General features: G+C 58.8%; 1 protein-coding gene across 4 annotated transcripts; it reads left to right on the top strand.

Moving 5' to 3' along the window:
• Window positions 1–1,675: 1,675 nt before the first annotated feature.
• On the top strand, window positions 1,676–22,479 carry ZNF316 (zinc finger protein 316). Of its 4 annotated transcripts, none has more exons than XM_038753903.1 (7): window positions 1,676–1,752; window positions 10,042–10,134; window positions 11,809–12,022; window positions 12,372–12,460; window positions 13,695–13,821; window positions 15,354–15,467; window positions 19,786–22,479. In XM_038753903.1, the coding sequence occupies exons 3-7, from the start codon at window positions 11,854–11,856 to the stop codon at window positions 22,110–22,112; spliced, it is 2,826 nt and encodes a 941-aa protein (XP_038609831.1). In that variant the 5' UTR covers window positions 1,676–1,752; window positions 10,042–10,134; window positions 11,809–11,853; the 3' UTR covers window positions 22,113–22,479. The 4 variants fall into 4 exon arrangements, with proteins under 4 accessions (XP_038609831.1, XP_038609833.1, XP_038609834.1 ...); XM_038753906.1 differs by lacking the exon at window positions 10,042–10,134 and adding an exon at window positions 2,007–2,031 and having other exon boundaries at window positions 1,711–1,752; XM_038753904.1 differs by lacking the exon at window positions 1,676–1,752 and adding an exon at window positions 2,007–2,031.
• The last annotated feature ends 323 nt before the right edge of the window (window positions 22,480–22,802 follow it).

The raw sequence follows: 22,802 nt of genomic DNA, 5'->3' as shown, positions 1-22,802 counted from the left end.
GGAGGGAGGGTCCGCGTTGGTCGGCGGGTGCCCCGACTGCCGCCCCCGGCCCGGGGGATTCATTCATTCATATGTATATATGTTTGTACGTATTTATTACTCTATTTAGTTATTTATTTATTTATTTTACTTGTACATATCTATTCTATCTATTTTGTTAGTATGTTTGTTCTCTGTCTCCCCCTTCTAGACTGGGAGCCCACTGTTGGGTAGGGACCGTCTCTCGATGTTGCCAATTTGGACTTCCCAAGCGCATAGTCCAGTGCTCTGCACAGAGTAAGCGCTCAATAAATACGACTGATGATGATGATGATGATTCATTGTCAGTCAGTCGTACGTATTGGGCGCCTCCTGTGTGCAGAGCGCTGGACTAATCGCCTGGGATGATGGACAAGTCGGCGACATAGAGAGACGGGCCCTTCCCCACAGCGGGGGGGGGGGGGGGGGGGCCGCCGGCTCCCCGCCATTGTCTCCTCATTTCCGGCTTGTCTGGGGGGCGAGGGAAAGGACGCCGACCCCCGGGGACGGACCCCTCCGATGAGGGAAGGGGCGTGAGGAGGAGGAGGACGAGGAGGAGGAGGAGAAGGAGGAGGAGGAGGAGGCGCGCGGGGCGTGAGGAGAAGGCGCGCGGGGTGTGAGGAGGCGCGCGGGGCCCGAGGAGGAGGCGCGCGGGGCGTGAGGAAACGCGCGAGGTGTGAGGAGGAGGCGCGCGGGGCCCGAGGAGGAGGCGCGCGGGCCGTGAGGAGGAGGCGCGCGGGGCCCGAGGAGGAGGCGCGCGGGGCGTGAGGAGGCGCGCGAGGTGTGAGAAGGAGGCGCGCGGGGCGTGAGGAGGAGGCGCGCGGGGCGTGAGGAGGAGGCGCGCGGGGCGTGAGGAAGCGCGCGAGGGGTGAGGAGGAGGCGCGCGAGGTGTGAGGAGGCGCGCGCGAGGCCGGCGGGCGCGCGCGAGGCCGGCAGGCGCGCGCGGCGTGAGGAGGAAGAGCCGCGCGGGGCATGAGGCGGCGCGGGGCGTGAGGAGGAGGCGCGCGGGGCGTGAGGAGGCGCGCGCGAGGCCGGCGGGCGCGCGGGCCGGGAGGGGGGCGCGCGAGGCCGGCGGGCGCGCGCGGGGCGTGAGGAGGAAGAGGCGCGCGGGGCATGGGGCGGCGCAAGGGGGCGCGCGGGGCCGGCGGGCGCGCGGGCCGGGAGGGGGCGCGCGGGGCCGTGAGGAGGCGCGCGGGGCCCGAGGAGGAGGCGCGCGCGGCGTGAGGAGGAGGCGCGCGGGGCGTGAGGAGGAGGCGCGCGAGGCCGGCGGGGCGCGCGGGGCCTGAGGGGGCGCGCGCGAGGCCGAGGGGGCGCGCGAGGCCGGCGGGCGCGCGGGGCATGAGGCGGCGCAAGGGGGCGCGCGGGGCCGGCGGGCGCGCGGGCCGTGAGGGGGCGCGCGGGCCGTGAGGAGGCGCGCGGGCGCGCGCGCGCGCTTGGCAAGAGGAGGGGGGAGGGTCAGCTCGGTGACCGGAAGTGCCCTCCGCTCCGGCGTCCGGGGTCCGTGAGGCGGGTGGGGGGGGGCGGGGCGGCGGCGGCGGGGCGGCGGCGGGGGTTAACCCGCTCCCAGTCAATCCCGGGTGGGGGGGCGGGTACTTCCGGTGCCCACGCGCCGCGCGGCTCCCGGGGCCGTCACTTTGTGTCGGAGCCCGGCCCCGCCCCCCCCCAGCGCGGACCTCGGCCGCTCTCCCGGAATCCCGGGCTGCCCGGAGGTCCGGCCTCCCGACTCGGCCCGGGGTGAGTCCGACGGGGGCCTCGGGGCGGGGGGCGGGGCGGCGGCGGCGGCGACCCCCTCCCCCTCCCCCTCCCCCCGTTCGGTGCGAGGCCCCCCGTCGTTGCAGCCGCACCGATTGGGGCGGGGGGAGCATCCCCGGGCCCGGAGGCCCGAGCCCCGGGAGGGGGGGAGGGGCGGCCCCCCCGGCCGGCCGACCCCCCTGGACCAAGATGGAGCCGCCGGGACGGAGATTTGATGCCCCATTCTACTCCCCAAGCGCCTAGCACAGCGCTCCGCACACAGTAAGCGCCCACTAAATACGACCGATGGATGGGCGGCCGGTTGGCGGGACCTGGAGGCCCGTTCGAACCGCCCGGGGGCCTGGGGGCGTTTGCCCGCCCCTCATCATCGTCATCATCATCATCATCATCATCATCAATCTATTGAGCGCTTACAGTGTGCGGAGCGCTGTGCTGAGCGCTTGGGAAGTACAGTCCGTGAGGAGGGGGAAGGGGGCCTCTCCCCGGGGCGGACTTGAGGGCGTTCGTCCACCTCTCGTCATCGGTGATGGTGGGAGGAGGGGATGGGGGGCCTCTCCAATCAGCAATCAATCGATCGATCGTATTTATCGAGCGCAGAGCACTGTGCTAAGCGCTTGGGAAGTACAAGCGCCAGGGCAGCCCGTTCCCCCTCCCGGCCCGGAGGCTTGAGGGCGTTTGGCCAGCTCTCGTCATCGGTGATGGTGGGAGGAGGGGATGGGGGGCCTCTCCAATCATCAATCAATCGATCGATCGTATTTATCGAGCGCGGAGCACTGTGCTAAGCGCTTGGGAAGTACAAGCGCCAGGGCAGCCCGTTCCCCTCCCGGCCCGGAGGCTTGAGGGCGTTTGTCCAGCTCTCGTCATCGGTGATGGTGGGAGGAGGGGATGGGGGGCCTCTCCAATCATCAATCAATCGATCGATCGTATTTATCGAGCGCAGAGCACTGTGCTAAGCGCTTGGGAGGTACAAGGTCCAGGGCAGCCCGTTTCCCCTCCCGGCCCGGAGACTTGAGGGCGTTTGTCCAGCTCTCGTCATCGGTGATGGTGGGAGGAGGGGATATGGGGCCTCTCCAATAATCAATCAATCGATCGATCGTATTTATCGAGCGCTTACTGCGTGCGCAGAGCACTGTGCTAAGCGCTTGGGAAGTACAAGCGCCAGGGCAGCCCGTTCCCCTCCCGGCCCGGAAACTTGAGGGCGTTTGTCCGTCTCTCGTCATCGGTGATAGTGGGAGGAGGGGATGGGGGGCCTCTCCAATCATCAATCAATCGATCGATCGTATTTATCGAGCGCAGAGCACTGTGCTAAGCGCTTGGGAGGTACAAGCGCCAGGGCAGCCCGTTCCCCTCCGGCCCGGAGGCTTGAGGGCGTTTGTCCAGCTCTCGTCATCAGTGATGGTGGGAGGAGGGGATATGGGGCCTCTCCAATAATCAATCAATCGATCGATCGTATTTATCGAGCGCTTACTGCGTGCGCAGAGCACTGTGCTAAGCGCTTGGGAAGTACAAGCGCCAGGGCAGCCCGTTCCCCTCCCGGCCCGGAGACTTGAGGGCGTTCGTCCACCTCTCGTCATCGGTGATGGTGGGAGGAGGGGATGGGGGGCCTCTCCAATCAGCAATCAATTGATCGATCGTATTTATCGAGCGCAGAGCACTGTGCTAAGCGCTTGGGAAGTACAAGCTCCAGGGCAGCCCGTTCCCCTCCCGGCCCGGAGACTTGAGGGCGTTTGTCCAGCTCTCCTCATCGGTGATGGTGGGAGGAGGGGATGGGGGGCCTATCCAATCATCAATCAATCGATCGATCATATTTATCGAGCGCTCACTGTGTGCGCAGAGCACTGTGCTAAGCGCTTGGGAAGTACAAGCGCCAGGGCAGCCCGTTCCCCTCCCGGCCCAGAGACTTGAGGGCGTTTGTCCAGCTCTCGTCATCGGTGATAGTGGGAGGAGGGGATGGGGGGCCTCTCCAATCAGCAATCAATCGATCGATCGTATTTATCGAGCGCTTATTGCGTGCGCAGAGCACTGTGCTAAGCGCTTGGGAGGTACAAGCGCCAGGGCAGCCCGTTCCCCTCCCAGCCCAGAGACTTGAGGGCGTTTGTCCATCTCTCGTCATCGGTGATAGTGGGAGGAGGGGATGGGGGGCCTCTCCAATCATCAATCAATCGATCGATCGTATTTATCAAGCGCTCACTGTGTGTGCAGAGCACTGTGCTAAGCGCTTGGGAAGTACACGCTCCAGGGCAGCCCTCCACCCGCCTCCCGCAGGAAGAAGACTCCCAGATTCCCAGAGCCAGGCCGCAACAGGGCCCCGAAGCCTGATCCGTAGCCTGATCCTGCTTAGGGCATCACCCGGTTCGCCCAACTGCACGGATGGGCTTACACCCTTGGGGACACACGGGAGAGGTGGGAATTACGCCCGTGGAGGAGCAGGAATGGGGGGCGTGGGCCCACAGCGTCTCTTGGTCGCTTCCCTCCATCCCCGGGAAGCTTGAAGAAAGCTTGAGGCGGGGAAGAAGAACACCCAAGGCCAGAGGGATTTGGAATCAGCGCTGGCTGTGAGGTGGCATGAAGCCTAAATGGAGAGCAGTCACCAGGAGAGGTTAAATGAGCCCCGGGGAGAGAAGGATGAGGAAAGAACCAGGAGCCGAGACCAGGGCCATTTTGGGCGCCCTCGTTCTTGGCAGGACCTTTCCCATCGATGAATCAATTACCGTTGACTGCCCACAGTCTGCTAAGCGTGGTACAAAACAGATCCCGTCCTCGGGGAGCAGATGTGCTAATGGAGATAAACTGGACAGAGAGAGCATCATCTTCCTGCTAGTCCCTGCCCGCCCGCCTCTGGTGTGGAGGGGAGACTTGGCGATAATTAGATCTGGGTCGGAAGGAATCCACATCTCCCTTCCCCTGAATCTGGGAAGGCACCCACAAGGAGACGGGCTTGGAGAAAAAGTGGGGAAAGGGGAGTCTATTTCAGGAAGGAGGGTATAGCGTAGAAAGAGGTAGGAGGGGGAGACGGACAGCTTGTGGCCTGTGGTGTAGCCCTGTGCTTGGGGTGCTCACCGAATCCGATTGGAAAAGGAAGGTGAGAAACATTAGCTGTAGGTGTAGGGAGGCCAACAGAGAAGCACCAGAAAGGTAGAAGACGGAATCCCAGTTGAGTGGTTGATCTGGTTTGGAATGGGAGAGAAGCGAGGATTGGAAAGGTAACGAAGTAGAAGAGGGCCGGGATTCTGAGGGCAGAAAAAGGGGAAGCGGGTTTATTATCGATTAACAATGGTATCATTTATTGAACCCCGAGCTGTGTCCTGGTCACTGAGGAGCCTACAGAAGAAGCAAGAGACACGGTCCCTGCCTTCCAGGGGTTGAAATTTAGCAGGATTGAGGTTTAACATCAGGAGCAATTGTCCGACTGCTGGGGTTGAGTTACTGGAACAGGTGACAGATAGAGATTAAGGAAGGCGGTGTGGCCTAGTAGAAAGAACACGGGATGGAGTCAGAAGGCCTGGATTCCAGTTCCACCGGGCACTTGTCTGCTGTGTAATTTTGGGCAAGTCACTTCTCTGTGCTTCTGTTTCCTCATCTGTAAAATGAGGGGGGAGAAAATACCAGTTTTCCCTCCATCCCTTCCTCCCTTTTTTCTCTCCCTCCCTTTATCCCTCCCTTTTAGACTGTGGGACAGGGACTATGTCTAATATGATTAGCTTGTATCTTCCCCAGGATTTAGCGCAGTAATTAGTATGTAGGAAGGACTTAATAAATACCACTCTAACTTTTATTCTAAGACCCATTGATGTCTTTCTGAATTGGCAAAGAGATAGTTACTGCTGGAAGGCAGGGTGAGGGATAGAACGACCCCAGGAGGGGCTGCCCAGCCTGGGATTCTGATTCAGCCGTGGGGCTTTACAGGAAAGGGTGTGGGTAAGACAAGAAGGAAACGGATCTAGGCTGGATGTATTTCCCGAAGTCTTGCAATAAAGAGCAGGGAATGGGATTCCCCGGTAGGCCTAGGCAGGAGAGGGTAGGAGGAAGGGTCTTAACCGGGCCAGGTTGGAGAAGGGGTTTGGGGGGGGTGTAATTTCCATGGCCGATGCCCCCACGTCAGACCATTCAGCTTTCCGAGAGGAAGGGAAGGGGAATGAGCGTCCGAATTTTGTCTCCCAGATCAGTCAGTCCTCGGCATTTATTGAGCACCTCGTTATGTACAGAGTACTGGGGCTAACTGGGAATGAACACCAGACACAGCTCCTGCCCTCGGGGAGATTTACAAATCCAGCGAAATCTTGGGTGTTCAGAATAGAGCCGTGAATTTAGGGATCTCACAAAATTGGATGGGTTAAGACACGAGGAGGACCGGATTAGAAATGGAGCTGACCTTGTTGAGTGGGAGGCGTGGTCAGGAGCCCTAGAAATGAAGTCCCGTTGGGTCAAGACAAATGAAGAGTAGTAAAGTCACGGAGGGAACCAAACGGATGAAATACAAGGTAGAAAGTGCACATCACCGTGGCGTAAGATGAGTCAGGGGCCACGGTGGACCGCAGACAGCGTGAGGCGTTTGTGTGAAAAAAGGAAAACGCAAAGGTGAAACCAACCCGAAATACATAGAAGTATCATATGCCCCCGCAGTGGATAGCTACCGCCCAACTCCCTGGAGGGGTCGGCTCCAGATGATTGATTGTGGCTCCAGGTCCGCCAGTGGGGCTATCTTGGGCATGAGTCATTTCATATTTTTGTCCATCGGTGGTATTTATTGGGCACTTGCTGTGTGCAGAGCGCTGTGCCAAGCGCTCAGACGCAGGCAATACATCAGTGTCGGTAGCAGACACCCTCCCGGCCCTCAAGGAGTTTACAGTCCAGACGGGGAGACGGACGGTGAAATTAATTGCGGCTCTGTGGAGAAGTGCTGTGGGGCTGAGGGTGGGGAGAACATCAAGTGCTTAGAGGGTACAGATCCAGGCAATGATGGGAACAAGCTTGGAGGATACGAGTTTGGGAGGGGTGGCTAACATCTTGGAGAACAGGATTAGAATTCAAAACAAACTTGACAAGGGAAGAAGTGGATGAAAATGGTAGAGGCTTAAACCGGGACAAGAAAGGAATTGTGCCCTTGGATAGGAAAAACCAACCTGTATATGGATAGCTAGAAATGGAGCAGGGCTGGCGGGGTTAGGGCAGCAGGAGGAGACCTGGGGATCAGAGACCACTGCAGCCTTACTGTTAGGAAGGTGGGCTGTTGCTCGAGTTTGAGCAGGTCAGATCTTCAGTAGTAAACTATCGCCAGTTTAAGATCCGGAGGAGAAGAACAATGAAGATGATTAAAGGGTTAGGAAAGAGATCCCGTGAATAAAGCCTAAAGGAATTGGGACCGTTTAGCCTGGAGAAGAGAAGGTTGTCCTGCGATCGGATAACTGTCTCCAGTGGGTGGAGGGCAATTAGGTGGAAGATGGCTCCCGAAGACGAAATCAAAGGCAGAAATTCAAGCAGGAAGAAAGGAGTTCAGACATCAGAAGGAACTTGGTGCCCGAGGCGGGCTGGATTCGGAGGTCCTCGGGGTAAATGGGATAGTCTTAACTGAGATCTCTTAGGCTCGAGCCGACCCCCTGTCTGTCTGGGCAGGGTTCAGAAGTCAGTGGTTTTTGTGATACAGTACGGGCAGCGGTGTGAACCCTGCCCCGGAGGCACAGCTGAGACAATGGATTAATCAGTCAACCAATCAGTGGTATTTATCGAGCACTTATTGTGTGCAGAGTACTGTACTAAGCGGCCTGGGAGAGTACAGTACCGGAGAGCTGGTACAAATGTCCACCAGGAGCTTACAGTCTAGGTGGGGAGACAGATGAGAAAGTAAATTACAGTTAGGTTTGTTAGGGCTGAGGGTGGGGTGAATATCAAGTGCTTAAAGGGTACAGATCCAAGTGCGTAGGTGACAGAAGAGACGTTATTCTTGCCCATGACTCGGTTTCCTCTTTATTATGGAGGGAATTTTTCCCAAGGTTTGTATTTTTCTTCCGAGATTCCTTGGCACCGGTCTGGTTGCCCTTGCTGTGTGGGAGTGTCAGAAGCCATCATAACGTCTCAGCCCATCACTGGTTGGAGAGAGATGGCCACTCTGTGGGCAGAGTGAGTGAGTGAGTGTGTGTGTGCACAGATTCAAGCCAATTAATATTGATTGAGTGCTCACAATGTACTCCCGGGTGCGGAACAATCAGAGAGCTGGTGCCTGCCCTTGGGAAGCAGACGTGATCACAGAGATAGAACAAACATTGACCTCAGTCGGTTTTTGTTTGGTTTGGGGGTCTGAAAGGGTGCGGTATTCACGGGGAAGAGGGATTCTTCTTCCATCCGATCCAGGAGGCCTTTCTAAAGGAGGTGATGTTTGAGAAAGGGAAGAAAGTAAGGTTGGTGGACTCAAAAGGGGAAACTTCTCAAAAGAGAAGGTGAGAAGTGGGGAGAGTATAGTGGGAGCAGAAGGAACTGGTAATCAAGCAGTGGTATTTATTGAGCTCTTACTGTGCGCAGAGCACTGTACAAAGTGCTTGGGAGACTACAATACAGCCAAGTTGGTAGATACGTTCCCTGCCCACAATGAGACTGTGAGCCCCACATGGGACAGGGACTGCTTCCAACCCAATTTGCTTGTATCCACCCCAGGGCTTACTTCAGCGCCTGGCACATAGAAAGCACCTTACAAATACCAAAATAATAATAATAATGAACTTATGATATAGAGGAGGAGACAGGCATTCAGAAATAAATTATGGATATGAAGAGAAGTGCTATGGGGCTGAGGTTGGGGTGCGTATTTAGTGCTTAAAGAGTACAGAGATCCAAGTGCATAACTGACACAGAAGGAAGGGGGAGTAGGGAAGATGAGGGCTTAGTATGGGAAGGCCCCTTGGAGGAGCTGTGATTTTAGTAAACGTTTGAAGGTGGAGAGGTCAGTGGTCTGTTAGATATGAAGGGCGAAGGTATAGCGATGAATGCAGTTGATGAAGGTAGATAGTGTGCGGGACTGAAGATACGGGAGAGAAACTAAAAGCAGAGGGAAATGGTTAGAGAAATCCAGTCAAGAGATAGTCTAGGGATGGGCTAGTGGGGATGAGGAGAAAGGAATGAAGCTGGGCTTTGTCTTGGAGGAAGGAAGGGCGGGACTCTGTGTGAATAAAAGGTTGAAATCTTCCTGGCCCACCAGCTGCAGCTCTCTCAGCCACTCAGTTCCGACTGACCCCAGTGCCTCTCCCTTCATCTGGTCCGGACCCAGGGTTCTCTGGGGATGAGGGCTGGTTTCCAGGACCGCATGTGGTTTTGCCCCGAGGACATCCACCCCGCCTAGTCTCTGGACTGAAGTCCCCTTATGCCTCTGCCTTTGGACCTCCTCTCCCTCTCCTCCCTGGCTTCCTCGCCAAGTCCATCCCTGGCCCCTTTGAGTTTCTTCTTTCTTCTGGCTCTACTCTCCCTGCCCACAAAGGGTCTGACAGTGAGGTGCTGGGAAACTGCCACCCTCCCTCTGCCCCTGCAGTGGCCATTTGGGACTCACCCAGCCGGGGCCGGGGGATCCTCAGTTCAGAGTCCCGAGGAGGTTCCGGAAGATTCCCCAGTCACCGAAGTTCAAGTGCCCTCTAGGATGGCCCCAGGTGGCCTGGATCCAACCGACCCCTCAGGTTCACGTCCGAAACTGGGACCGATATGTCGCTTAGAGTGAATAACCCTAATCTGGGATGGACTCCTGGGCTCGCTCTGATCCAACCCAGAATGGGCCTATTCCCTGGAGGGGAGCAGCGGGGCCGGGGCATCCCCCTCCCCAAGTGTAGTGTTCATCTTAGGCTACTATTCTATTTATTTGATTTTGTTAATATATTTTGGTTTGTCGTCTGTCTCCCCCTTCTAGCCTGTGAGCCTGTTGTTGGGTAGGGACCGTCTCTAGGCATTGCCAACTTGTACTTCCCAAGCGCTTAGTACAGTGCTGTGCACACAGTAAGCGCTCAATAAATACGATTGAATGAACTAGCCCCAGTGCCTTGGCTTGCATTGTCCTTGCCTGGGGACTGGGAAGCACTGCTCCCTCTCTCTTCATCCCTCCCTCCCATTACCTGTGTGTTCTCCCTGGGTCTCTGGAAAGAATCATAGTGATTCTTTCTTTCCCTTCAGCCCTGATGGAGAAACTTTTGAGACTCTTAGGGATGTGGGGGGGCGGGGAGACCCTTGGCCTTTGGGCAACCCGTTTCCTGCAGCGTCCCCCTGAACTAGCCCTCCCCTCCACCTCACTTCTGCTAGGGACCGAGGTGAACCTAACCAGGAAACAGGAAACAAGGCACTTTTCCGGACCCTGGGGAAGAGAGGGTTTGCCTCTGCTCGGCCTTGGAGGAGGTAAGGCTGGAGAGCATTAGTTTCTGGGGGGCAGGGATCGCTTACCCAACCCACCAGTACCGGGGCTAAGAGGGAGAGTTCTTCCACAGCAAAGCCTCACTGAGGGCGGGCAAATCCCTTCCTAGGTACCTCTCCCCAAGCACTCTGGACCTGGGCCCGAAGGAGCAGGAAGGCAGTTCTCTCTGGCCTCGCATCCATGTTCAGTTGGAAATCCTCAGCCTGAGGGCCCGGCCAGAAAAGCTCTCCTTCGGAAACTGAGTGGGTGGTAGCAGAGTTGGGTAATGTTACCGACTCCTTACCCCGACCTGGTGCTGTACTGAGCACAACTGACCCGGGTCCTCTCCTCTGGCATCCGATTGAAGCAACAGGTGGCACGCATGACACACTGCACATTCGCATGTCACGCACCCGGCCTCCCACAGAAGTGCACTCTTCCTTAGAAGGGGATGTTTGGGGTAGATAGTGTGGCATTTTCCTATTCATTCCTTTCCCTCTGGCGGAACATTTGGCGGGATTGTTGATAGACAGGGGGGCACGATGCCTCAGCTGATCTGCCGAGTCAACAAGGGTGACCTGAGGAGGAAGAGTTTTGAATAGGGTCCTGTGGTAGGTGGGAAGAGACCTGGGCCAGGTGAGCTGGGAGAGGCTTCTCAATCCATCAATCAGTGGTTTTTAGTGAGTGCTTACTATGTGCAGAGCACTCATAATAATAATAATGATGGCATTTGTTAAACGCTTACTATGTGACGAGCACTGTCTTAAGCGCTGGGGTCGATACAAGGTAATCAGGTTGTCCCACGTGGGGCTCACAGTCTTAATCCCCGTTTTACAGATGAGGTAATTGAGGCACAGGGAAGTCAAGTGACTTGTCCAAAGTCACACAGCTGGTCAGTGGCGGAGCCGGGATTAGAACCCATGACCTCTGACTCCCAAGCCCGGGCTCTTTCCACTATGCCATGCTGCTTCTCACTGACTGTTTGGGAGAGTACGATACAACAGAGTTAGCAGACACGTTCCCTGCCCATAACGAACTTTCAGTCTGAAGGGTGGGGGGGAGAGACAAGAATATAAATAATTTAGAATATATAATTTAAAGATATATACATAAGTGCTGTGGGATTGGGGATGGGGCAAATACCAAATGCCCAGAGGTTACACATCCAAGTGCCTAGACGACGCAGGAGGGAGAGCGAGCCGGGGAGAAGAGGAAGAAGCCCGGGGAAGGTTCTTTGGAGGAGATGTGACCTTCTCCCAGGAAGCAGCTGGGAGAGGGGGTTGAGAAATCAGTGGGAGAGCAGCTGAGAAGGGGTTAATTCAAGTGGAGGTCGAGGGGAGTGACTGGAAGATGGAGTGGGTTATCTGAAGGCCAGGCCAATCCCAGAGCCTAGGGAAAGGCTGGGCAGGACTCTTGGAGGCCCTAGAGCCCCTTCCCCACCCAGCTCCTAGGGGATGCAGGCTTGGTGGGCTGAGCTGGACCATCCTTTTGTGTGTAGAAGATGCCCCTGCCCCCCGAGGAACGGGGTGTGGGACAGTCCTCCCCTCCTGACTCCCTGAGCATTGCAGCTGGGGATGCCCCGCTCGAGAGCCACCTCCCTCCAAGCCCGGAAGCAAGGGAAGAAGACCTTTCAGGCCTCCTCGGGGGTATGTCCTAACCTGCCAGCCCTTGTCTTGTAGGCTGAGCCTCCCAGCCGTGTAGGGCAGGAAGAACTCCCGGAGAAGATGGCAGCCCTGCTGACCTCCCGGTCATCCGCAAGGCCCCAGCTGGAGAGAGTGGAGGTCAAGTTGGAGCGAGAGCCCCGAAACGAGGTGGAGCGGAGCCCAGAGCCGGGACCAGAGGAGCAGCTGAGCCCCGACCTGGAGATAGAGTCCCCGGCGGACCAGGAGAGGGGTGAGGACGGGGAAAGGAGACTTCTCAGGTGGAGGGTTGGGGCTGTCCTGCAGAGAGGAGCCTCTGAGAGATTAAGTAGTGGAGAGGGCAGAGTCTCATTGGCACGGGCTGGAGCCAGTTATGTCCGGAAGAACAAGGCAGTGGGCCATGGCCACAGACGAGAGACCTCGGTGGGTCAGAACCTAGGGATTCTTTTCTGGCTCCGGTCTCTATGCCGCGAACAGGGTCAGAGCCATTTCTGAGCCCCTCTGGGTGACGGGTTGGGGTGGAAAATGGGATCCCGCTTGATTAGTGGGAGAAGCCCAGAGAAAGGTTGGGCCCACCGACGGCCTCTTTTTTTCCCCCTCAGCTTTGCCAGTTCCATGGGTTCCAGCCATTCCCAAGAAAGCAAGCCGTCAGGACAAGGTGACGACTGAGTATCTTCTACCCGAGCCCCAGGTAAGCTGCTGATCTGCCTTCCTGAGATGAAGGTCAAAACTTCCCCCTCCCGACTCGGTTCTCCTCGCATCCTCCCCCCCAAGAAGAGACGACTTAAGATTGCAGCACGAGGGATTGAAGTAAGCCCAGAGGAATTGCTTCCTGATTGTCGGCATTGCTGTCACCCACTCCAGTGCTACCTTGCCTTGAGGTAGGGGAGGGAGGAGAGAGGGACTCTCTGCAGGGCCTAACCAGGTTTAACGATCGCGAAGTCGGGATTTGCATGGAGTTTTCCTCAAGTCCCTCTTCCCACCAAGCCTGGCCCCACCCTGGGGATTTCTGGGTTTCTCCATGGCTTTCTCCTGTGCCTCTCCACCTTCCTCTAGGCCTGGGCCTAGGCATTTTAGGACCTGGGGCATAGCTTGGATGGCGTGATGCCAACTGAGCTACTCGTGGCTGAAGTGAGATTCCACTGCTGGACTGAATAGGACTGAGAGTGCAACAGAAGGGAATGAGGTTATCCCTCTTCCCCAGGTCCTCCCTCAGCATTGCCACCAGTCTGGGCAACGGCATGCTCAGCATCCTGGACTTTTCGCATCCCTCCCTCTCCCTAGAGCAAGTGTGGTGTGCCGTGAGGTTGATGGACAGCATGCTCAGCGTGTTCGGGCGTTGACGGTGGTGGGGAGCCGAACCCACTTGCTGCCCCAAACCCACAGACCAGCCGCCCTCCATCAAGGCGGGGGGGGACGTCCTTTGACATCCTCAAAGACGTGGCAGGCGTGGCTCTCACCTCATAGTATGTGCCAAATTCCCTTCTTCTGGCCATTTGCCATGACTCAGGCCTCGATTAACCTACCTCTGGCCATCTGCCAAGCCCCCTCCCACTTGTCTTTCAGAGTCTACCTCCTCCAGGAAATTTCTCCAACTAGACTAGAAAGAGAATTGGGTTTACACTCAGATTCAGCACAAATCAGGGTTTCCTTCATGGATAGAAAGCCTGTTTTCCCAGGTGTTCTGTGGGGTGGGGGGCTTGTCTTGTATGCATTTGTCTTTGGCTGGATGTTTTTCCCTCTTGCTGACCTAGACCTTAGAGTCCTGTCTTCTCTGTTTTCTCTGACTCCTATTATGGAGTCTTATGGGCCCCAAGGTACTCAAGAGATATGCCCTGGGCCTGCCTTTGCTGAGGGCAGGTGACTGGGATTTAATGCAGGAGGGATTGAGTGAGACTGTATCCCTCATTTTCTTTGTCTCTCAGGAACTAGTGACATTTGAAGATGTGGCCTTGTATTTCTCCTGGGAAGAGTGGGCGAGACTGGAGGCCGTTCAGAGAAATCTCTACAAGGATGTCATGAGGGAGAACTATGGGATTCTCATGTCCCTGGGTAAGGTCCTGGCTTCTTATCAAAAATAAAAAATAATAATAATAATAATAGAGAAGCAGTGTTGCTCAGGGGAAAGAGCCCGGGCTTTGGAGTTAGAGGCCATGGGTTCAAATCCCGGCTCAGCCAACTGTCAGCTGTTTGACTTTGGGCAAGGCACTTCACTTCTCTGGGCCTCAGTTCCCTCATCTGTAAGAAATGGGGATTAGAACTGTGAGCCCCACGTGGGACAACCTGATCAATCAATCGTATTTATTGAGCGCGCACTGTGTGCAGAGCACTGTACTAAGCGCTTGGGAAGTACAAGTTGGCAACATATAGAGACAGTACCTACCCAACAGTGGGCTCACAGTCTAAAAGAGTGGGCTCACAGTCTAAAAGTGATCACCTTGTAACTTCCCCAGTGCTTAGAACAGTGCTTTGCACATAGTAAGCGCTTAACAAATACCATCATTATCATTATTATTATTATTAATTGGTATTTGTTAAGCGCTTACTATATGCCAAGTACTAATCTAAGTGCTGGGGTAGATAAAAGATCATTAGGTCCCACGGGGGCTCACAGTCTAACTAGGTGGGAGAACAGGGAGAGCATCCCCATTTTGCTGTTGAGGGAACTGAGGCACAGAGAAGTTAAGTGACTGGCCCAAGATCAAACAGCGGATGAGTGGTGGAGCTGGGATTAAAACCCAGGTCCTCTGACCCTTCGGCCCGTACTTTCTCCACCAGGCCACGCTTCTTCCCTTGCAAAAAGAATTAGCAGGGTCGTGAATGGGCTGTTTCCCAGACCTCTTGAGAGGTCATTCCCTTTGAGCTCAAGATTTGTGAGGCTGCCGTCTGGCTTCCGCTGTCTTCTCCAGCCACCTCATCCCCTCATGGCTTCCTGTGGTCCATCGTGCCCCAACATCCTCTTGCAGGAGTCGGGGGTTGGAATCCACAGAGGAGGCCCCAGCACCAGTCAGCTCTTGAAGGAACCTTCTGAGTCACTGAAGCACCCCTGAATCTGTGACCTGACTCTCTGGGCATTCCCAACAAATCCCCTTCTCCCTCCCGGCAACTTCCCACCCAGAGGCACCTGGCCTTTCAGAGAGGGAGAGGGTGGGAGTGACACCCTCCGACCCAGGAACATAAGCTCAACAAAGCCTGAAGGTTCAGTGGGGCCAGATTGTCTCTGGCCTGCAGGTCTCCCAGAAGCGGTCAGTGGTGAAACGTCATTGACACCCGAGAGAAGCAGCCATTGTAGGGGAGGGGTTGGCAGGCAAGGGGCTGGAGGGGGGGAATTAAGGAAAAATTGAGCATCGGGGAAGATTGGCAGGAGAAGAGGCAGAGACAGAGAGGTCTTAAAGCAAGAGGTTCAGGGAAGCCGCACTCGTGGTCTTGGGACCAAAAGGAAGAAATGGCGGGGGGAGGGCAGACGAGGAGGAGGTGAAGAGAAGGAGGTGACCATTGCTCCAACAGAATGTGGGGCTAAGGCTTCCTTCTAAGAACGCCTCTCCCGGCTCCAAGCAAACCTCCCTTCGCCTTCTCCCGGCCAGGGTTCCCGATCCCCAAACCAGAGGTGATCTCTCAGCTGGAGCGAGGGGAAGAACCTTGGGTTCCAGACCTTCCAGGCTCCGAGGACGGGGAGATCTTGACCGGCGTCTACACAGGTGAGCAGGGGGGCAGGGGAAAGGAGATTTCACGAGATCCTTCCGGGCTCCAGCCCCGCCTCCCGCCGTGATCCCATTGCCGAAGTCACTTTCCGACCACGTATGTGCCTGTCTCGTTGATCTGGATTGCAGCTGGAAGTTGTGTGTCCCTCGCCACCCCCTCCCTGACTCCCCTTGGCCGTGGGCAGTGTCCGGTGATGGCGAGAATCCCCTGCCCTAGCTCTACTTGGGCAGAGCAACGTTTGGGGCTGCCTTAGGGCTTTATTCAGGGAAAGGCCTAAATATTGGGCCGAGGTGGGCTTTGGCCAAAGGCACCAGAATGGGAAAGGCCACAAAGCTCACAGCCCCCAGAGAGATCTGCCTTTGTGGGTGCCTTTCCACCTCGTGGGTGTGGACAGTTCCCAGTGACAGAAGGGCCCCTCGAAGCAGGGATGCATGTTCCTAGTGTGCTCAGAGCCCAATAAAAATAATTGTGATATTTAAGTGCTTATTCTATGCCAAGCACCGTTCTAGGTGCTGGGGTAGATGCAACATAATCGGGTACCACGTGGGGCTCCCAGTGTAGGAAAAAGCAGGGCAGGATTCAGTGGACATTTCGACCCGTCCTGCTTCCTGGGGGTGCCGGCAGGAAGAGGGGAGCTGAGCCATCCTTCTGTAGAAGTTGTCCTTGCCCCCAGAGGAGTGGACCGTGAGCCTGTCTCTTCGGGCTTGTCTGGGGATGGACGGCCGTGAGAAGCTGAGCTCCCCCCCCGCAGCCCTCCCCCACACACGCAGCTTTATAGCTGGCCTCTTTCCCGAGCATGAGAAAAGGCCCTGGCACCTGACAGGTGGAGGTGGCCCAGCTTGCAGATGGGATCAGGAGGACCCACCCACCCACCAGCCCTCAGTGTTTCAGCAGTGATGTCCCCAAGAGCAGGGAGCAGCAACAGGACCGGGAAACCTTGGTTAGAAGAAGGGGAAGAGGGGCTAGAACTCGGCCCAGCAAGTCCCAGCTTCCCTTTGAGGACCATTCAGCTCCTCCCCTCCGAAATCCAGCAGGGCTTTCCCGGGGGCCCCCCACCTCCGCCTCGACCTTTGGATCCGGTCGGAGCTGGATGCAGATCCTGGCCCGACCCCAAGGAGGTGGCAGCCCTGCTGAGACTTTGGGAGGGGTTGTGTGTTTCCATTGTCATTCACACCTTTCCTGGCCCACAGCCTGATCTCTCCAGGGTCTGGACTGGCAAACTCAAGGTCAGGACTGGATTAAGTGGATAAGGCCTCCTCACCTAGTTAGCCAGCGTGTCCTACTGAGGTTGCCCTGGCTTGAGTCTTTTAGACTGTGAGCCCACTGTTGGGTAGGGACTGTCCCTATATGTTGCCAATTTATACTTCCCAAGTGCTTAGTACAGTGCTCTGCACACAGTAAGCGCTCAATAAATACGATTGATTGAGAAACAGGGAACAAGGAACCTCTCAGCTCTGAGCTGCTCAGGGCAGAGGCTGCGTGGTGAGAACGGGGTTCTAATTTGGATGAGGCAGGTTGGGATTCGGGGAGCCCAGCGGTTGGAGGTTGAAGACCCAGCCGTGTGTCTTCCCTCCTTCCTCACCAGGCCACAGAGTAGTAATAGTAGTAATAATAGTATTTATTAAGGGCGCACCGGGTGCAGAACACTGTACTAAGCACTGGGAAAGAATACACAGGTGAGAGTTAGACACAGTCCGGGACCGTAGGGGAACTCACAGGTTGCTGCGGCAAGGCAGGGGTCGTGTTCCCCCATTCCTGAGGCGGAGGCGCTTTCACCACAGTGATCCTGCCCTCTCAGCCACTGCCACTTCCAGCGCTTAGAACAGTGCTTTGCACATAGTAAGCGCTTAACAAATACCAACATTATTATTAAATTATCATTCCTGGCAGGCAGGTAATAATAATAATAATGGCATTTTTAAAGTGCTTACTGTGCGCAAAGCACTGTTCCAAGCACTGGGGGGATACGAGGTGATCAGGTTGCCCCACGTGGGGCTCACAGTCTTAATCCCCAGTTTACAGATGGGGGAACTGAGGCCCAGAGAAGTGACTTGCCCAAAGTCGTCACACAGCTGACATTTGGCGGAGCCGGGGTTTGAACCCGTGACCTCTGACTCCAAAGCCCGTACTCTTTCCACTGAACCACGCTGCTTCTCCAAGGCAGATGCCAAACCCCACAGCAGCAGGAGAGATTGAAACCTCTGAACTATGCTGAGAGGTCTCCGGGCAAGTGCGACGTTCCCTAGGCCTCCCACACCTGCCAGGGCTTTTTTCATTGATGCTTTCGGTAGGAGGGAGCGGTGATTACCGACAGAGCCCAGAGCAGTCCTGGGAGGTGGATTTTCTGGTTTTACCATAGTAAATATCTTACACCTCCTGACCTGAATGCGGGCAGGTACCGGCTCTGTTCCCCCGGGCCCCGGCTCCACTGCAGTGTCTAGGAACAGGAAGCCTCGTGGTCCTCTACGAAAGGTTTCTGGAGATGTTCGAAGGGTGAGGATGGAGGTAGTAGACAGGAGTGGCTCCTCCAAGGCTTCCCCTTTTGAAAACTCACCCCGGGGGAAAGTGATCGCCCAGCCGAGCGCGCCGGAATAAAGGTTCAGCGCTCCTGACTCCGCCATCCTCCCAGTCTCCTTCTCCCAGCCCCCGCGTAAACCATAATAAGCTTTGGGGATGAGATCATCGGTCCTGAAGCCTGGGAAGTTGGAGAATCCAAGGTTCCCTGGCCTGGCCAGATCCTCCAACGGTCACTTCATGCACATCTCCCGCTCGCCGCTCCTTAGAGCATCTCACCGGGGTAGCCGCAGGATGGGTTTTTCTTCCTGGCCCTCCAGGAAAGGAGATTACGGGCGGCCCCCACTTAGAAGCTACTTTTGTGTCCCCCGAGCCTGGCAAACAGGCAGCTGTTTCTCTTGTCCGACCTAGAGTGTCCCAGGGCCCCTTCTCCCTGAGCGGGTGTAGGGCCAGTGGAGGCCAAGACGGATCGAGGGGACGGAGTTCCGGGAACCGGCGTGGTCAGTTAGGGAGTTCCAAGTGCTTCACAGCCGGGAACGAGGGGCCCCGTAGAGCCTGGCTTTTGGGCAGCAGCCGAGCGAGAGAAGCTGGGTCCGCTAGGCCGAGACCCTCAGACTCGAGCCCAGAGTGTTTGAGGCCGGCAAGGAGGGAACGAGGAGGAGTGAGAAACCTGCTGACTTAAGGAGAAAGAAGCTGGCGCCTCACCAAAGCAAGTCGGGTCTTGAGACGCTGTGCGTTAATGAGAGTTTCCGTGGCTTGTCGGGCCGGGGCCTGAGGCCAGCTGGGAGAAGCTGGGGAGGGTTTGGAGAGGGGTGAGGGAAGGAAAGGGGCCTGGGAGCTCTGGCCCCTGCCCCGCCCGCAGCAGAAACCTGGATGCCGTTCTCCCCTCCTCTGCCCCCACCCCTAGCCCGAGGAAGGGAAGGCCTCTCCCTGATCTTGGACAGCTCCTTGATCTCTGACTTCCCAGTTCCCCAGGGCACAGAGAGCCTGTGCCAGTGGAGAGAGGAAAGGGGCTGTACAGGAGAGCTAAGATATCAGAGGGGAACCCGCGTCCCGGGAGAATGTCCAGAGGAGAGAGGGAAAAGGGTTCAAAGGCTGAGGGGCAGAGGGAAGAGATGACTGGGGTAATTACCAAGAATGAGTTTGAGCCACAGAGTAATGTTCTGCTCTCCATCACCACTGGAAGGCCCAGATCTCCAGCAGGAAGGTCTGTCTGGGGTGATCTGAAAGGGAAGACCCACAGACAAGGAGAGACTCGAAGGTTTCAGTGAGGGAGGCTGGGCTCTCTGCAACCTGACAAAATGCCAACATTGGCTTTGGGCCACGCTACCCTCCCCGCTCAGGAGGCCGAAGATGAGCCCACCCCCGGGAGTGGCTTGGGGGGACTTGGGGTTGGACTCGGCAGCCTGCTCTTATCTATAGGCACCCCAAGAGGGTGGTCCAAAACAGACAACCCCCCCCCGGGACGGAGTGCCCTCTGGACTCTTTCCCTCGCCCAGTCTCTCGTCTCTGGTGGCCTGGGATTGAAGGTGAGGGGATGCCCGGACCCCTGTGCCTGAACCTGTTTCTCATTCTGGAACCCGGGGCAGTGACACCACGGCAGGGGTGGAGGGGCCTCTCGGCAGAAGGAAAACGGGGGGAAATCAGGCCAGGCTCCCACAGTTTCATTGCAGCGAGAGGATTTTGGTTTCCAGTTCTCATCCTTTGAACCCGTTCTGCCTTGTCCGTTCTTTGTCTCTCCGATGTCCTCTCTCTGTGCCTCCCTTTCCCGTCTGTCTCGTCCAAACCTCTCCCTTGCAGGTGGTTGGTTCTGGAATGAGAACGGGGAGGACAGCGAGGACAAGGAAGAGGAGGAGGAGGAGGAAGATTCCCTGCTGGAGCCCCCGGAGGAGTCGGAGCCGCCGGGGCTGTGGTCGGCGGCGTACGGCGTGGGAGATGTCCCGGGGACCTGGGGCCCGGACGACGCCATCCAGGTCCAGCCGCCGGGGCCGTGGGGAGGAGAAGCCATGGGGCTGGGCATCGGGCCCGACGGCCAGGAAGTCAAACCCGTTTCCCCCGAGGAGGAGGAGGAGGAGGAGGAAGAGGAGGCGGCGGCGGCGGCGGCGGCGGTTCCCCCTCACCTCCTGGCCCACTGGGCGTTCCCGTCGGTGGCGAGAGCGGCCGGGGGGCGGCCGGAGACCACCTGTGACGTGTGCGGGAAGGTGTTCCCGCACCGGTCCGGGCTGGCCAAGCACCGCCGGTACCACGCGGCGGTGAAGCCGTTCGGCTGCGAGGAGTGCGGCAAAGGCTTCGTGTACCGCTCCCACCTGGCCATCCACCAGCGCACCCACACCGGGGAGAAGCCCTTCCCCTGCCCCGACTGCGGCAAGCGGTTCGTCTACAAGTCGCACCTGGTGACGCACCGGCGCATCCACACGGGCGAGCGGCCCTACCGCTGCCCCTTCTGCGGGGCCGGCTTCGGCCGCCGCTCCTACCTGGTGACGCACCAGCGCACCCACACCGGGGAGCGGCCCTACCCCTGCCCCCACTGCGGGCGCAGCTTCAGCCAGAGCTCGGCCCTGGCCCGCCACCAGGCCGTCCACACGGCCGAGAAGCCCCACCACTGCCCCGACTGCGGCCGCGGCTTCCGGCTGCGGGCCGACTTCCAGCGGCACCGCCGGGGCGGGAGGTGCCCCGACGTGGGGAGGGAGGACGAGGAGGAGGAGGAGGCGGCGGCGGGGGCCGCGGCGGCGGCGGCGGCCGGCGGGGAGGAGCCCGAGCTGGACCGGGAGCAGCCCGGCCCTCGGGGTCCCCGCCTGGACGGGAAGGTCCCCGAAGAAGAGTTGGAGAACGGCCTAGGGGACGGGCCGGGGCCCGCCCCGCTCCCGCTGGGCTTCCACCTCCCCGGCCAGCCCAAGGCCTGGCCCCTGGGCGAGGACCTGCCCCTCCCGGCCCTGCACCGCCTGGGCGAGGGCCTGCCCCGGGAGCTGCTGGACCTCCCCCCGCTGGGCGGCCCCGCCGCCGTCAGCCAGATCCCGCTGGCGGAGATGGAGGCCCTGCGGGCCGGGGAGCTGATGCCCCCCAGTCCCCTGGTGGAGGGGCTGCTCTCGGAGCTGCAGGCGGCGGCCCCCTCCCTGGAGGACGAGACCCCCTGGATCTGCTCCGACTGCGGCAAGACCTTCGGCCGGCGGGCGGCCCTGGCCAAGCACCAGCGCTACCACGCCGGGGAGCGGCCCCACCGCTGCATCGACTGCGGGAAGAGCTTCGTCTACGGCTCCCACCTGGCCCGGCACCGGCGCACCCACACCGGGGAGCGCCCCTTCCCGTGCCCCGAGTGCGGGGCCCGCTTCGCCCGCGGCTCCCACCTGGCCGCCCACGTCCGGGGCCACACCGGGGAGAAGCCCTTCGTCTGCGGGGTCTGCGGGGCCGGGTTCAGCCGGCGGGCCCACCTGACCGCCCACGGCCGGGCCCACACCGGGGAGCGGCCCTACGCCTGCGGGGAGTGCGGCCGGCGGTTCGGGCAGAGCGCGGCCCTGACGCGCCACCAGTGGGCCCACGCCGAGGAGAAGCCGCACCGCTGCCCCGACTGCGGCAAGGGCTTCGGCCACAGCTCGGACTTCAAGCGCCACCGGCGGACCCACACCGGGGAGAAGCCCTTCCGCTGCGCGGACTGCGGCCGGGGCTTCGCCCAGCGCTCCAACCTGGCCAAGCACCGGCGCGGCCACACCGGGGAGCGGCCCTTCCCCTGCCCGGAGTGCGGCAAGCGCTTCTCCCAGCGCTCCGTGCTCGTGACCCACCAGCGCACCCACACCGGGGAGCGGCCCTACGCCTGCGGGGCCTGCGGCCGGCGCTTCTCCCAGAGCTCCCACCTCCTCACCCACATGAAGACCCACCGGGGGCCGGGAGCCGCGGGAGAGGCCAAGGCCAAGGCCAAGGCCCAGGCCCAGGCCCAGGCCCAGGCTCAGGCCCAGGCCCAGGCGCAGGCCCAGGCCCAGGCCCAGGCGCAGGTTCAGGTGACCGGGATGACGGGGGAGGGAGAAGACAGTGGGAGCACTCTCCTGGGATTCAGGGCGGGTGCTAGGTTTGGGACCGAGGATCCCGCCCCGTTCCCCGCCCCCTCCTGTTCCTATGAGGAGACCCTCATATAGCCTGGAGAGGAGGGAGGAGGGAGCGGGCGTCCTCGTCGCCCTGGCGTGCCTCCGTCTCGCCTCAGTCCTTGGGGAACCCCAAGGGTGGGAGGGGGCCGGGGGCGGACAGCAGCCCCGTGAAGCCGCCAGCGGCTCTCCCGGTCTCACCCTCCCTCCTGCTCCTCCCTCCAGGTGCCCAGGCGAGGGAGGGAGGGAGGCCCGGGCTCGGTGGGGCAGCTTTCCCTGAAATCTCCCTCAGGGCTTTTCTCCCCCGTCTTCCCTCTCTCCCTCCACCTCCCCCTTACCTCCCCTAAGCCTTTGCTCTTGCGTTCCTCTCTTGTGCTAGTTCCCTCCGGTGTGACCCAAGAGATAGGGATGGGGTTGGTATCTCGGGGGGGAGGGAGGCGGGGTGGGGGGTGGGAAGCTGGGGCGGGGGGAGGAAGGGGAGAGGGGGAGAAAGAACAGGCTGCAAAGGGGTAACGGTCGATGCTCTTGCAGCCTTGCAGGTATCTAGTTGTCCTTCGTATTCGAAGAGGACACCACTGACGGTGAAATTCACCCGCCCGAGTGTGTGTGGCTGAAAAGGCCAAGGGCGGGCCCCACGGGCCCGACCACGCTGGGCTCGCCAACTTGCGGAGAGCCACGTGCCTGTCCGGTATCATTGTAACATCACGAGCGATGATGTTAGGTATTTTCCTCTCTCCAGGGCTG

This window comes from Tachyglossus aculeatus, chromosome 11, assembly GCF_015852505.1.
Source record: "Tachyglossus aculeatus isolate mTacAcu1 chromosome 11, mTacAcu1.pri, whole genome shotgun sequence".
Lineage (NCBI taxonomy): Eukaryota > Metazoa > Chordata > Mammalia > Monotremata > Tachyglossidae > Tachyglossus > Tachyglossus aculeatus.
The sequence above is the reverse complement of the archived record's forward strand: the minus strand, read 5'-3'. Positions and strand labels throughout refer to the sequence as shown.